The 15,833-nt window shown below is 46.5% G+C and overlaps 1 protein-coding gene across 2 annotated transcripts in view; it reads right to left on the bottom strand.

Moving 5' to 3' along the window:
• The window catches only part of col27a1b (collagen, type XXVII, alpha 1b), a 66,773-nt gene extending 55,087 nt beyond the window's left edge, over positions 1-11,686 (bottom strand). The window contains exons 1-4 of one of the 2 annotated variants that reach the window (XM_030371281.1): positions 11,178-11,686; positions 8,679-8,743; positions 5,097-6,409; positions 2,456-2,509 (exon numbers count right to left, since the gene is read on the bottom strand). In XM_030371281.1, the coding sequence (XP_030227141.1) occupies positions 2,456-2,509; positions 5,097-6,409; positions 8,679-8,743; positions 11,178-11,230 (1,485 nt within the window). In that variant the 5' untranslated portion in view covers positions 11,231-11,686. The remainder of the gene's footprint in view (positions 1-2,455; positions 2,510-5,096; positions 6,410-8,678; positions 8,744-11,177) is intronic. The other variant, XM_030371280.1, reaches the window with a different exon arrangement.
• Positions 11,687-15,833: the final 4,147 nt, after the last annotated feature.

Raw genomic sequence — 15,833 nt, 5'->3', positions numbered from 1 at the left:
TTAATAAGATGGGGACAAAGCCTCCTTTCTTCCTCCTTTAAAGAGATTAGGTTCCCACAGTTCAGCCCTGGGCGGCCAGACCACTGGCAGCGGGCTCACGGGTACTGGCAGGTAGACACGCACGCACGCATGCACACAACAACACAATCAGAAGCATGAACACACGCACACACACAGCGACAATCACAAACACGCACAATCCCAGGCCCGCATACGCACGCAAACCACATGCAAGCATAATCAAAGGCACGCATGCACACACACACACAGACACACAATCACAAGCACACATACACACGCACACACACACACACACACACACAGACACATACGCACCCACGACACACAATCACAAGCAGGCATACACCCAAACACACACACACAATCACAAGCACACATACACACACACACACACACACACACACACACACACACACACACACACACACACACACACATTCGGCTCAAGTTCGGAAGGCGCAGGATCTGAGGACAGAAGGGGGCTATCTCTGACTTCCTGCTCCTGGGTCTCAGTTCCTCAGAGTCCTCAGAAGACGCTTCACGATCACTTTGATCACTGGTGGAAGAGTCCCCCTACCCCATCTCACTAGAATACTACCCCATCTCACTCCAGACTACCCCATCTCACTCCAGACTACCCCATCTCACTAGACTACTACCCCATCTCACTCCAGACTACCCCATCTCACTCCATACTACCCCATCTCACTCCTGACTGCCCCATCTCACTCCTGACTGCCCCATCTCACTCCAGACTACCCCATCTCACTCCATACTATCCCATCTCACTCCATACTACCCCATCTCACTCCAGACTACCCCATCTTACTCCAGACTGCCCCATATCACTCCATACTACCCCATCTCACTCTATACTATCCCATCTCACTCTATACTATCCCATCTTACTCCATACTATCCCATCTCACTCCATACTATCCCATCTTACTCCATACTATCCCATCTCACTCTATACTATCCCATCTCACTCTATACTATCCCATCTTACTCCATACTATCCCATCTCACTCCATACTATCCCATCTTACTCCATACTATCCCATCTCACTCTATACTATCCCATCTCACTCCATACTATCCCATCTTACTCCATACTATCCCTACTCATAGGTAGCAGGTAGATTTCATCCTGAAGTTAACAGCCATCTCTCCACAGAGTCCTTTGCTTATAAAAAAATGAACTTATAAATAGCCTTAAAATAACTTCAAACTACCTTTAAAACAACACCTGCTACACCCTGGCCGGCCCTGCCAGAAAACGTGGTCTCAGTGGGCTGCAGAGCCCCGAGAGGAGAAACCGGAGCAGAAGAAACACTGGCAGCATTCATAGGAGAGAGCGCTGCTGCACTGGAATAGCACTGAGCTAATCCAGCAGAATGTTATTCCTTGGGTTAGCCGCACAGGCTGCCTACACTCTTGGAGGGTTTTCATTAAGTCATCGATCCTCATTACTCCGCTGCTCCCCCAGGGCGAGTAGCGTCATTTCTGGGACGCTCAGGGATGTGCTGTCATAACATCACGACCGCTGGAAATATCATAAAATGTTATGAATGTTAAGAATCGAATATTGAATTGCTTGTGTGTTCCACTATTTGAACCGTGCATTGAGAATGTATGTTTGTGCTACTGTGTTGTTGGGCATGATAGTACTTTTAAAGGTCATATTAAAGAAGCTGAAGAAGGAATCATAGACAGGGGTCTGAATATAAAGACTATTGTCTAATGGTTATCCTAGCAGCCGATTATTATAGCAGCCTTCTGAATATAAGCTTGGGTTCTGAGGTTCTCGCTATGTTAAGCTCTCCGTACTTTGCAAATTGATACGTAAATGCAATTCATTCTCCTTCTAATTATTATTATTACGGGAAGAACGAGGCAGAGTTTGCGTAGTTTAAGCAATGGTGCACGGTTACATGAATCGAAACATATAATATGGTTTCATTCAAACACAGCTAGCAACTGCATAGGGTGTAGACACCAGAGAAGGTGAAAATGTACATCAAAAATTTTCTTGCAGAAATTAAAACAGAGCTTTGCACTGTGAACTGTACTCTGGTAGTAAAGTTAGTTTTACCAGTCATTATAATGGATTTACATAACATACCATTTCCTCATTATCCAATGTAACGAGTAGATGATGAGGCATATACACTCGCCCAATGGATTTACAATACATAAAAAAACATTTCTTCATTATCCATTGTAACCAGTAGATATATCCAAACTCTCACTCTACTAAAATAGCTCTTGGCAGTGGGAAATACCTATTTTCAGTTCAGACTACTTTAGATACGACTAATGAGGTTGGCCTGCACATGTTGTGGTTGGAACACAGTGGGTCCGCCGTACGAATACAAATGGATGCTTTGGACAACAGAGACGTGTTGCTGATAAAACGTGGAGGATGGATTACCCGAGATCCTCTCTTGCCTGGCTGGCCCGGGATCCCTGGAGGGCCCTCCTGTCCCTACAAGGCAAAGATTGAAGAAGGGACGGATTAGTAAACGGCGCTCTTCAAACTGAATGATTTCTACTGTTGCAGGCTTAGACGGTTATGAGGTTTCCATGAACAATCGTACAGGAAATTTCCAGAGAATTGCAAATAAAACCATTGATCTGGGTAATACACCCAAGCGGGAACACTTAAGAGAGACATTCTGCCCCGTGGCGGTTAGTCCAGATTAGTAATGAGCCATCAGACTCAATATAATATCGGCAGCTGGCATTAGGTTGTTCCTTTCTAATCCAGCACAGCCCGCTTCCCCTGGAACACGTCTACAGCTTTGTTCCTCCACAGGCAGACTAGCCGAGCCGGCAGGGATGTCAGAATGGATTGAAATTAGAATGATTAACGTCAGCTAGTTTTAAGAACAAATTTGTACATTACATGAATTAGCAAAGCTCTGTGATCGTGAGATTCAGCTCCTGGGCTGGGGAACGAGAACAAGAGCTGAATCTCATTTGCACTCGCAGCAGAAATTAACTTATTTCATGACTGTAACTTATTTCAATGGGGTACTGGACGCAATGTGATCTAATCAAGAGACCAAATAGGGAATAGTGTCCTAGCGTGTGACTTTCAGAGATTCGTTAAGGAAACTCTTACAGAGGGAATCTTGACTTTAATCAGGATAATTTCATAAGAAAATATCTTAAGTGCGAAGCCAGAGAGGCCATCCTCATGAGCTCAGCTAGAAGTCCTAGCATCAAACACAGACATGAATGGAGTAAATGGTGGCACAGCTCTTCTACAGTGGAAGAGGGTCTGGTCTTCAGTGGCGTATTAAGGAGAATCTCATGGGAATTAGCAAAAGGATTTGAATGGGCTGAACGTTGTAATGGTACAAGCTTCTTCTGCTAATAGATACGCTATATGTGTGTTTTCCAACCCTAGCATTTCAAATGTTGTCAAATATATCAGAGGTGGGAAGATTCTGGTGCAATCTGCCACAAAAAAACACATTAAACATTTGCTCTTACAAAGAAAGATTTTTGTCTAGCCGGCGACCAGATGTCTTTGACGAAAATAAAGACTGATGGTCAACCACTATACTGAAATTTGCATAATGTCACTGTTGCATAAACTATACAGTAAAGGTACGGATCAGATCAGCATTTACTCTTAGCAGAAGAAATTTTAAGAATCAAATTTTTGCCTCAATTTATCCCTTGTCAAAACTGTGCTTCCTAAACTACCACCGTAACCAAATATTGTCCTGAATTACTACGCGTAAATGACAGCGCATAACACAAACCCACAAAAATATGCATCATTTGTTTCACTGAACGAATGTCTGAGCCAATTGGCGACCATACACAGAGCTGAGAGTTGTCGCACTGCAACAGAAAGCCCTACTAGAGCTGTTCATTTAATGACCAAATAAAAGTCTTGGATAGTGCATTTCACCAATGGAAAATTAGGATATTGTTACCAACTTCTATTACCTGAACGACGTGGGACCATTAAGAGCTACAGAAGTCTACGGATCATTACTTGATGTAAATAGAGACCATTTAGAGGGATATTTCTTTGAATACGACATTACTTTTAGAAACTGATCTAATAGCGGCTATCTTGAAACGTCAACATTTTACATCAAAGTGGTGTAATAAAGTTAGGACTAATTTGTGTTTTACCAGACCAAAGCATTTAAACGTTATTCAAGCACACCGTGTCTATCCTATTAAACAATAGAATAGTCCAATAGTAGTTAAGAAGCTGTTAAACATTGCATTGACTCATTTAGTTAACATTTGGATGATTTAGTCATCCAAAATGAGATCTTTATTGGACAGTGTCAGACATTTTGTGAAAGCATCGCACCTGGGGTTCTACCATTCATGTTCATACGTCATTCTGTACTCAATATCTTAATATTCTGTTGACATTTACTGTCTCATGGTCCTTGTTTTAGTCGACTGAGCGAAAACTCAAGTCGATCCTTTTTTCAGTGGTGATTTATTTTAGGCGTTGACCCTTTTTTGAACATAAACATCCACCAGCAGGAATCTCCCACCCTCCAGCCGTCAGCCAGAACTTGGCAACCTCCCTGACTCTGGCCATCTCCATCAGACTGCTGAAGAAACAACATCCCACCACACTGAGCACCAAATGGTAGCACCGTTCAGAATAGACTGCAAGCCTCTCCCTACTAGACCGTAAAGTGGGTCCAGGGCAAACTATTTATTCTACAAAATAAAGCATTTGAGGATTCATTGTCTGGTGTCTCTCTCAAGCTTCTAAAGACCACACATAGAGGTGCCAAATGGGGCATGTGATGTCAGCACTCTTTAGAGGGGCTTTACATTTAGAACCTCAAAGTCAAATCTGCAAGCTAACAGCAAGCTGATATTCTTCAAAACACCATGAATAAGGGAATTAACCAAATACATGTTTTTCTTCAAACCTGCTGCCACTGCCAATAAAATAGTTGTTGAGGCAAATAATAGTGGGATCATCACTGTGTAGCTTCGGCCGCAAGATGATTCTCAATTATAATGCATAGACATTTCAGTTCTGTTTTGCATTGTTTTGGTTCTGACAGAGGACTCACCGCTGGTCCTGGTTCTCCCTTTAGTCCAGGTGGTCCCGCCAGCAGAGAGAATTGGGTCGGGTCCAAGTCAAATATTTGGAAGCCATCTGTTGCAGCTGGGGTGACCGGGATAAGCACAGTAGGTTTAACATCCGGTGTCTTGGTCACTCTTGGCTGGAGTTTCTTTGGGGCCATTGTAATCAGCTGCCTCTGGTAGAGTAGGTAGGTGTTTGAAGAGGATCCCAGTTTGGCCGCTGCAGTGGTCTGTGGAACAGATTTGATCTCCGGTGGCTTCGAGAAGGCAGCTGAAGGCGTGCTGTTGACAGAGGGTTTGGGCCTTTTAATATCTCCTTCTGCCAGCTCTCTGCTCGGCCTGCCAGGAGGTGTTGACTTGGGGACTGTTGGGTTACTTGTACCGGTCGGCAGAGACAGGCTGACGGCGTCGGTACCCGGTACCCGAGGGTGACGGGCCGACCCTCGGTGTACCGGAGCTGAGACAGACGTGGTCCTGTGCACCGGAGAGGCGTGTGTTGGAAGCACCGTTTTGTGAAACATGGATGATCTCTGAGTGGGCTGGAGGAACCTGGCCCTTCTGGTTTCCTCAGGCCAGCCCAGAGTGGCTCTATGGGCCTTTTTCGTAAGCTCGGTCAACGACCTTGGAGTCATTTGGGTAACAGTAATGTTAAGCTCCTGGGGCAGCAGAGGTAGTAGAGGCTGGAAAGCGGGCCGATACGAGTCGGCCTCCCGGCATTGTGTCTTAATGTAATCACAATAGTTATGAGCTGCCTCAGCGGAAGGATAAATGTCAAACTGACAGATGGCGCCTTCGAACGGCACCGAGTTCTGGTTCATTTTGCCCAAAACGAAGGAGCCCTCTGGGTCCAGGGTCTCCTCCTTGCTCGAAGGCAGATCTGCCTGGGCGGTCCGGTTCCCACACGACGTGTACAGAAACACCCGCTGTCCCCGGATGTCCAGCGCCAGGCTGTGCCAGAGTCCGTCGTGGACGTTGTAGTCCAGGCTCACAGAGTTCCTCTGGCCCACGTGCACCAGCACCTTCCCCGGGGCCAGCTCCACCCCCAGCTGCAGCTTCTTCTTCCTCGACAGGACGCTGAAGACGAAGGCGCTGTTGACGCGATGGGCGGAGAGGCTGAGGATCACGGAGAGGTTGGCGGAGGTGTAGGAGGCGGGCAGGACCGTGCGAAGAGGCACCTGGACCCGCGCCCGCTGGGTGAGGATGGCACCCGATTTGACCACGATGACGCCATTAGGGACGGAGCGCGATCCACCGGCCCCGCGCCGACCGGAAAGTCCCAGTCGCTGGAGCACGTCCACATCTGCAGAGGGACAGCACAACCATGACCTGTTAGACGCTGTGATGCTGTGGAACAATGCACCGATGAGCGGCCATGCTTACCCCCTTGCAGTAGTCACCACCTCACAAGAAGAGACTAACAATGTCTACTCTTAGGCTTGAGAGTGCTTAATGCCTGGAAGCCTCTCTTAGATAGGACAACATGAAGTTAATCATGGGATATTTGAGGTTTGTTTATGGTTGGGAAACATTTGAGCGGGCAAAGGGTGAGAATGGATTGTGTCACACGAGCTGTTCATCGGGCTGGATTGTAAATTGCCTCATCAAGATTTGGCAGTGCTTTGTCTTGAGTATTATCTGACTTGAAGCTGTGTCTGGTACCTGTATTGTTTTTATACTCTGTAATGGGCCATGCGTGTGTTTTATTAATGATGTTTTCCCTTGCTCGCTGTTCCACTTAAGTGCCTCTATCTATGAGCAACATTATCAAACCTCCTGTCTTTATTTTAGATTGAACAGATGAGATATCCATTGTGGACTCAAAAGGAGCAAACGTATGTCAGGACGGTAACATACAGCGTCTAATGGATATTATGTTAAGGACGTCATGTAATAAAGAGGTTCCACTGTGGCTATACATCAACACCAATCCAGTGATAACAGGTCATATAAGAATGTGTTCTCATCGTCCCGGGGACAGACGGGATCCCTGCAGAAGGCTGCCGGCAAAAAGTATATTTATAGAATCGACTAAAACAAACAATCTCCCCGTGCATGTAAATGGTGAGTCTGCATTGATGGATGACCGTTAAAACAGAAAGCTTGGACTACAGCGTATGAAATCAAACTCAAAATAACTAAAATAAATGGTCAAACTATAGAATAATATAATGCACACTTATTGTATATTATTGATAGTGACTTCAATATCAAACACAAACACACACACACACATACACAAAACACACACATATACACCCTTCACCAACTGCACCAGTTCAACCTGCAGACCAGCTGTAGCTAGGCCTGAAATCAGCGGATACTATAGAGTACAACTTCAGCTTGACCACGTGGCCAAAGTCTTAAACTGGGTCATCCACTTAAACAATGGCCTCCCAGGGGCCAGCCCTCAACTCCATGTAAAACTTAATCTATCACGTCAGTTGCATAAACACTACGTTAAGCAGTGCCTAAGAATTTCAATCTGGTTTAGGTTTGAGGGAAAAGTGTGTACTGTAAATGTTTCCATGAGACTAGCAGGCACAGACACAAGTCATCAGTGATGTTATAAAAGAGCTTTGTAATTAGTGAAGTAATGGGGGAAGAAGTTACGAACAAATGGCTAACAAATGGCAATCAGTGATATGGTCTTGTTGTTTCTGACATCTCTGGCACTCCATAGTAAAGGGTAAATGTGTCTGTTGCGTGGAATGACAATCGGGGGAATCCTTCGTTTACATTTATATTTAGGACGTTTAGCAGACGCTTTTATCCAAAGCGCATTACAATAAGTACATTTGTCAGAAGAAAGAGAAACAACAATGTATCGCTGTCGGTATAGTAAAGATGTTCATAGAAGAGCTAAGCCCTAATAATTGTTAGGTTAACCCATTCCCCGAATACAACAAAGACAGCTAGGATAAGATGCTACACGATGCTAAGTACTATTTTAAGTGCAAGGACATACACCATACAATAAGTCAGTAAGAGGGTTTTGGGGAGTGGGGGGTAAGGCTATGCAGAGACACATTTTGAAAGGAGTCATGCGGAGAGACAGCGGGCTGACTCTGTGCCGCAGCAGACGAAATATAAAAACAACAAATAAAGCCATGTTATTTAGGGGGACGTCCAGGGCCTCTGGGTGATCTAATTCCCAGCAGCCCGTGCATTAGGCCCCGGTCCAGGAGTACCGGCAGACGGGGGAGCCGTCGCCGGCTCCGAGACCTGCTATCATTCTTAAGGCAGAGTAAACAAGCTGCAGCCCACTTTCCGAGCACAAACATCAGAGGAGGAACACTGGCGGGAGTGTACAGCGAGCCGGGGGGGAGGAGGGGGAGGAGGGGGAGGAGGGGGAGGACCGCTGGGTTCACCCGGGTCACGGTAAATCTCGACGCGACTTCCCTGAGTATGTGCATGTGCGGAAGCAGAGTGGGGCCGTGTTTTGGAGGGGGCCTTGCTCAGCTGCTTCGCCGTCCTGACCCACTACAGCGCCAGCGTGTTCTTGTCAGCGTCACCCTCGGTCACCAGGCATCCACACAGAGACACACGGACTAACGGACACACGGACTCACCTTGGGCCTGCGCTGACCTCAGGGAGCAGCTGAGACACAGGATGGTCCAGAGAATCAGCACCCTCCTGTTGGGGGGAGAGAGGAGACTGCTTAGAACTGGCTGTTAGGGCAAGAGAGAGGGAGAGGGAGGGAGAGAGAGAGAAAGAGAGAGAGAGAGAGAGAGAGAGAGAGAGAGAGAGAGAGAGAGAGAGAGAGAGAGAGAGAGAGAGAGAGAGAGAGAGAGAGAGAGAGAGAGAGAGAGAGAGAGAGGGGGGGGGAGAGAGAGAGGGGGAGTGTGAGAGAGAGAGAGAGAGAGAGAGATAGGGAGAGAGAGAGGGAGAGGGAGAGAGAGGGAGGGAGAGAGAGAGAGAGAGATAGAGGGAGAGAGGGAGAGGGAGAGAGAGACAGACAGAGAGGGAGAGAGAGAGGGAGAGAGAGAGAGAGACAGAGAGAGAGAGAGAGAGAGAGAGAGAGAGAGAGAGAGAGAGAGAGAGAGAGAGAGAGAGAGAGAGAGAGAGAGAGAGAGAGAGAGATAGAGGGAGAGACGGAGAGGGAGAGAGAGACAGACAGAGAGGGAGAGAGAGAGAGGGAGAGAGAGAGAGAGAGAGAGAGAGAGAGAGAGAGAGAGAGAGAGAGAGAGAGAGAGAGAGAGAGAGAGAGAGAGAGAGAGAGAGAGATTGGGAGAGAGAGAGAGAGAGAGAGAGAGAGAGGGAGAGGGAGAGAGAGACAGACAGAGAGGGAGAGAGAGAGAGGGAGAGAGAGAGAGAGAGAGAGAGAGAGAGAGAGAGAGAGAGAGAGAGAGAGAGAGAGAGAGACAGAGAGAGAGAGAGAGAGAGAGAGAGAGAGAGACAGAGAGAGAGAGAGAGAGAGAGAGAGAGAGAGAGAGAGAGAGAGAGAGAGAGAGAGAGAGATTGGGAGAGAGAGATACAACACGCCCAGGTGCTTTGGAGACGTCGCCCCCTATTCACCGATAATGATATTTATATAATCTTTATACATATGATACTATATCTACATTACATAACATTATACTACCTGTGACTTATTCAGCACCTCTTGAATAAACCCTGGGACTGGTGAGGGTACTACATGATGTACAGCAGAGAGAGAGGCAGCCCTCCTATCGCTGGGAGTACAGCCTGAGCCTCTACAGCCTCTGCTGCTAGCCCTACTTTTAATGAGCAGTTTATCATGAGCTAAGTTTATTATCGAACGTCCCGACCGTAGCCGCTCTGGGGAGGCCTGCAGAGGTCTTCTAAAAGGCCAAATTATGTCATCGTAAAACTCTGTGCCCCCCCCCCCCCCCCCCCTCCCCCCCTCTTTTATGCATCCTTATTTATCCATATGTGTGCAAAGTACATTCAGGCCCAGCCTGATCACGTGACCCCAAACCACTTCCTCTGATGCTATAAAGGACCCAATCTCAGACAGTCTCCATCGTACTCCAAACCAGAGACAGGCTTTGCCTCATTGGGAGTGCGCCGGCGGGAGCGCGTGTGTCATCACGTCAGCAACACCAGCCCGTGACCGGCGCCGGACACGGGCCAGCCAGCTTTGGCCCGCGGTCACGGACGCCACGCCGGGAAGAAACCCCGAACATCCGGTTGTTACCACTTCCGCAGCGTGGCCTCACAGTGACCCACCCAGCACTGAACGCGTGCCAGGGACAGCAGCCTTCAGATGGATTCACCAGCACCAAGAAACACCAGGCGGCCAGTAGCCACACTGGGATGTCCCCACCACAGACACTGCTGCATCCATTCAACAAGTGTTTGATGAGGCTGCTGGGACCGGGGTTTCCTCGTAGGCAGGGCTACTCATCTAGCGCTCCCCAGCTTCACTCTGTGATTCAAACGGGAGAGGAAGGGGCAGGAAGGGGCGGGCCTCCCAGACCCAGTGATGACCACATGTCCCATTTATGATGCAACTACTTGACTTGCAGTTCATCCCCCCCGCTGGTAGAAGCGGCTGAGTGACTGTGAGTGTGTAGTTGTACGCACAGTGGGCGTCACCAGAGAGAAGAGGGGAGAGAGGGACCGGGACGATGTCTCCTCCCCTCATACAAGCTCAGCAGATCGCTCACGGATCTGGAGGCTCATGGGGAGACGAGCAGCGAAACTATGTTGCACTCCACAGACTTTCTCCAGTGGAATAATGAGCCCATACATCAGAATTGTATAAGTAGGCAATGACTAAACAAAACTATGGAAGAACATTCGAATTGTCAAGATTATATATTTGATCTTGGTTATTTTTATGTCCTGCGTAAAATGGAAAACATTACCTTTTTTTAAAAAACACAATGATACTGAAATATTGCCACATGCAAAGCCTATTTATTTAGTTCAATGCTTTAGGCCTATACGTCCATCCACTAGCATCTTGCAAATTAGTACACAACCGCCATACTACAGAATTTATAATGCATTGGTTGTAATCAGTAAGTAATGCCAACAACTCACAACTGAATTACAAAAGTGCAAAGCTATAAGTTTGCAAAATGAAGCCTGAACAACTCACCCCCCTACTCCAGCTGTTTTGAGTTTGGAGTACGGGGCATTGTCCGTCTCCATAGCGGTTACTTCATTCTTCCTTGCGAGTTTGTACTATAGTCCAGACGTGGCAGATAAAAGCAATTATTTTCCATCCCAAGTGTTCCTCCGGATACCGCAATAGGTTTGCAATGACACGTAGTACATTCAAATGAAACAACTCATTCTAAACTCATCGCTTCTTTCATCGTTTCTTCTGTCAGCTGTGCATGAGTGTCATCGGAGTGTATCGCACGCTGGAGAACTCCACCGCGTAAAGCGCGTTTCTTTTACGCGCGTTTGGTTTCCGCGCGTCTTGGAGATACGCTCTGTGTTAGCAGCAGTCCGCTGTGTTATGAGCAGTCCGGTGTTAAGCGAAGTCCGATGCGTTGAGAGCAGTCCGGTCGCTTACACTTGAGCGCCGAGTATGCGGACTAGTGAAATTGAAAGTTATTGGAGAGTGAGGGATCCTTGAGTCTGTGGAAGGGGGGGAACACCTCCCTCTGTCGCCCTCAGCTCACATCGAGGAATAAAAATCTTGAACGGAGGGGGGGGGGGGGGGGGGGGGGGGGGGGGCTTTCATTTAAACTGTTTTCTCAAACCATCATTATGTGGGTCTGCTAATAGACGACGGAGACAAAGGCATTCCACACGACTTGTATTGAGGATTTGCTTGGGATTAGCCCTTTCCCACTCAAATGAGGAGAATTACAAATTGGGTTCCTTCACTTTAATGTAAATATGGGGTTTAAGTGTTTTTTACCACAAATAATGAAATTAATTGTTTACCCTACAGGGTAAACATTTCACGAATTTGCGAATTCCCCTGACTCATTCCCTGGCCTGGGAGCACAAGGTCTTGGAAGACTAGGTCTATTTGAGGACTCGCCACTTCCGCTCCTGGCTAACTCTGAGCGGGCTTGGAGGGCTGCATGGTGTTACTGTGCACACTGTCGTGTGCTGTGAAATTCCTCCGTCAAAGAAAGTCTTCATTGGCCCGCCTTCAGCAAACACGCTACGACAGTGTCCAGGGGAGACCCAACAGAGGCCTGATTCAGGCCCTGCAACAAGATCCCTCCGGCTCACACAGAGAGCCTCACAGTTCCCTGTCCCCTGGCCACAGCGCCTTGAAAGAGCTCTTCCCATGTACCTGCCGGAGCTCCGTCGGATGTTAGCTTTTGTTACCGTGCGTTCTTACTCGACACAAGGGAAGCAATGTGTGCACAGGCCCGGGAAGCGTGCACATGATCTGTGTGTCGGACCTGATAGCTGAGAGCCGGCATCGGCACCGTCTGCAACATGATGTTTGGGCCGTGGTGATTACTCCCATTTGAAGACGGGATTCCGAGCCAGAAGTGAGAAGTAGTGCGACTCTGTAACATTCCTGAGCAGCAGCACTTCCAGGCAGCTCAACTTTAGCGGCTAAACTAACAGTAGCCAACCAACACCGCCTGCTAAACTTTAGCTGCTAAACTAATACTAACTAAGACTGCCAAAACATCCCGCTTAACTTTAGCTGCTAAACTGTACACTAACTAACTAACACTGTCAACTAAAATTTTGTTGTGAAACTAATACTAACTGAGACTGCTAACACTGCCTACTATACTTTAGTTGCTAAACTATTACTAACTAAGACTTCTAACACTGCCTACTATACTTTAGTTGCTAAACTTATACTAACTAAGACTGCTAACACTGCCAACTATACTTTAGTTGCTAAAGTAAAACTAACTTAGGCTGTTGACACTTCCAGCTGATCTTTAACTGCTAAACCTTACATTAGTTAACTAACACTGTCTGCTAAAATGTAGTTGCTAAACTAATACTTACTAAGACTGGTAACACTGCCTACTAAACTTTAGCTGCTAAACAAATACTGCTAACACTTAATACTAAACTTAAGCTGCTTAACTGGCACTGCTAACTCAACTCAACTTTAGCTCCTAAACTAAACTAACTAAATAACACTGCGAACACTTGATTAATTAACACTGGCTACTAAACAGTGTTGCTTAACTAATACTAACTAAGGCTGCTGACACTTCCATCTCAAATTTTGCTGCTCATCGTTAATAAACTAACACTGCTAAGACTTCCAGCTCAACTTAATCTGCTAAACTAACACTGACTAACTCACACTGCTTACACTTTCAGCTATACTTATGCGGCTAAATTGACACTAACTAATTTACACTGCTTACACTTTCAGCTCAATTTAAGCTGCTAAATTTGCATTAACTAACTCACTAACTCTGCTGACAATTTCAGCTCAACTTAAGATGCTAAATTTGCACTTATTAACTCACAATGCTAACCCTTGAGTGTCGCGAGTGGAAGTCTTGCTTCCACCTAGCTAGTTTGTGAACTAGTCACCCACTCATGGAGATGGAAGGCAGCAGCGGTGGAAAGCTCTAACAAATCGTCCACTGAGATTAACTCATTAGAAGGATGAATATCTGGTGGCCAGATAAAGTTTTATTCGGGATTTAGGTCACTCATCGCGTCTGTAACCATTGGCAGGTGTGGATACTGCAACCTTGCAACTGTTTCTGTTCCAGATTGACGGTGCCGATACGTAATCGTGCCCAGCTGGCTTACATACGGCAACATCGCAGTGGATATTAGAACTTCATTGTCTAAAGGAAATTGGAGGATTTTCCTGGAGACACGATGGCAACGTAGCCAGGAGCCATTCTATACCATCTCCACAATGCTCCGCCGACAGAGCGGTTGTATAATTCATGAGCACCAGCCAGAGCTCACACTGGAATAATCATCCAACAGAATTCAAGATGCCGCGGGAGAAATCAGTCTGAGAATTTCTCTGACACGAACAACAACAAAACACCAAAAATATATTTTGGAGTTTATGTCGGCAACCTACATTATCCTTTGATGTTTAAGACACGTGGTCCCTGGTGATCTCTCTCCGCTAAGAAGACGGGGCTGAGGCGGCCTGGGTTCTGCTGATGGAAACCCTGGTATGATAAACACTGAGGGATTTCTGTTTTACTCCCCTGTCTTGGTTGAATTGGGGCCAGATGAACGCGGCAGCCTCTTCCTGCGCACAGCTGGATCCAATAAGGCCGCCTGTCCCGTGGTTCTGGCTGCGCTGTACATACATTTAAACAGGACGGAGCAAAGACCCATTCATCCGAGTTAGGCGGCTTCAAATTGGATTTGAGGATATTTTTCAGTAGTTCCTGCAGAATAATTTTATGGACGGATGAGAGAATGGAAAGAGATAGTGATGGATACAGTTGCTAAATGTTTTATTTGTTTAACAGAAACAGATTGCAGCAGAAAATACCATCTCTAGCGTCCATTTACTACTGTTATGGGGACATTTCGTTTTTGGATGAGCATTTGCATGCATGTTCCATACTGAAACACTCCTCTATCTATCTGACCAAATGTCAAACAGCAGATTGAGTCATTGTTCCAAAGGCCACATACTTTTCCATGCATCATCATGCATCATGCTGTAATGCGCTAAGAGCCAAGGCTAAGAGGAAAACACATCCGTATTGTCCTTTTGGTTCAGAGTTAGTATGAAAGGTAGACCCCCCTCGCATGATGCTTTAAGAGATACTGATGTCTCACGTAAGATTGACTTCACTTATCTTTAGCTCAAATAATTTGTGGTCTCAGCTGCGTTTTTCTGTCTGTGCCAAAGTCTGAGCAATGAGCTGTGTGCAAATCATAACCTTTGGCTTCGGTCTTCAGTGTAGACAGCCCACGTCATCGACCGAGCCGTATACGATCTATAAATCTCTTCCAACAGCAGCTCTGATGACGGGAGCGTCTCTGTGTTGACGAGAGATCTCACAGGAGTGCTATCATCTCAGAAAATCGTCCCTTCTCATCCGTAGCCAGAAGTATTCTCTGCTACCTCCACCGAATGTGGAGATGAAGAGGGTGTTGAAGGCGTCACTAAATTACATGTTATGTGTTCTTTGTTTTCATTTTAGATTTGTTCTTGGACAGGCCAACGAAGGGCTTTGACAAACTTGCTTTCATCTTACAAGTATGTCTGAAAGAGCCTCTAGTGGTGAACATGGACACAACCATTTGCAGACACCAATTTTTTCATGTTTTTTTATGAAACTTTCTACTGAAAACAATTTCCTTACAACGAAGAGGCTTTTCCAGGACCATCTGTTTTGGACGGTCCCAACAAACCGAGTCAGAGTTTAACTGGAGGGTCAGAGTGGGAGCCTGCCAAACGGAGGCTTTGCTGTTGGCCATCCACGCCGGTTCACCTCCCTCTGGCTCCCCTAAACGCAAACACACCGGCTCCAGATCTTCTGCCTGTAAATGTGGAGGGAGAGCAGCTCTACTGTACACACACACAAACACACACACCCCTTCAACCTCTTAATGCGGTACACTGAGGCAAATTGTGCAGGCAATGTTCAGCTGTCTCTCTCCCACATTATTTATGTTCATCCTTGTGGTGATGAAAATGGTACCGTTGCCTCCATCTGACTTGACGCACAACTCAGACCTTAGATTGATTATAATCATATCCAAACTCTTGGGCAGACTAGCTCATATCAGCAGGGCTTTTCACTTTATTTACTTTATTTGATATTTGTATTTCAATCATGTTGCTTGAGGCTGGGAACTGTAAAAAAGGTTG

This window comes from Gadus morhua, chromosome 11 (genome assembly GCF_902167405.1).
Source record: "Gadus morhua chromosome 11, gadMor3.0, whole genome shotgun sequence".
Taxonomy (NCBI): domain Eukaryota; kingdom Metazoa; phylum Chordata; class Actinopteri; order Gadiformes; family Gadidae; genus Gadus; species Gadus morhua.
The sequence above is the reverse complement of the archived record's forward strand: the minus strand, read 5'-3'. Positions and strand labels throughout refer to the sequence as shown.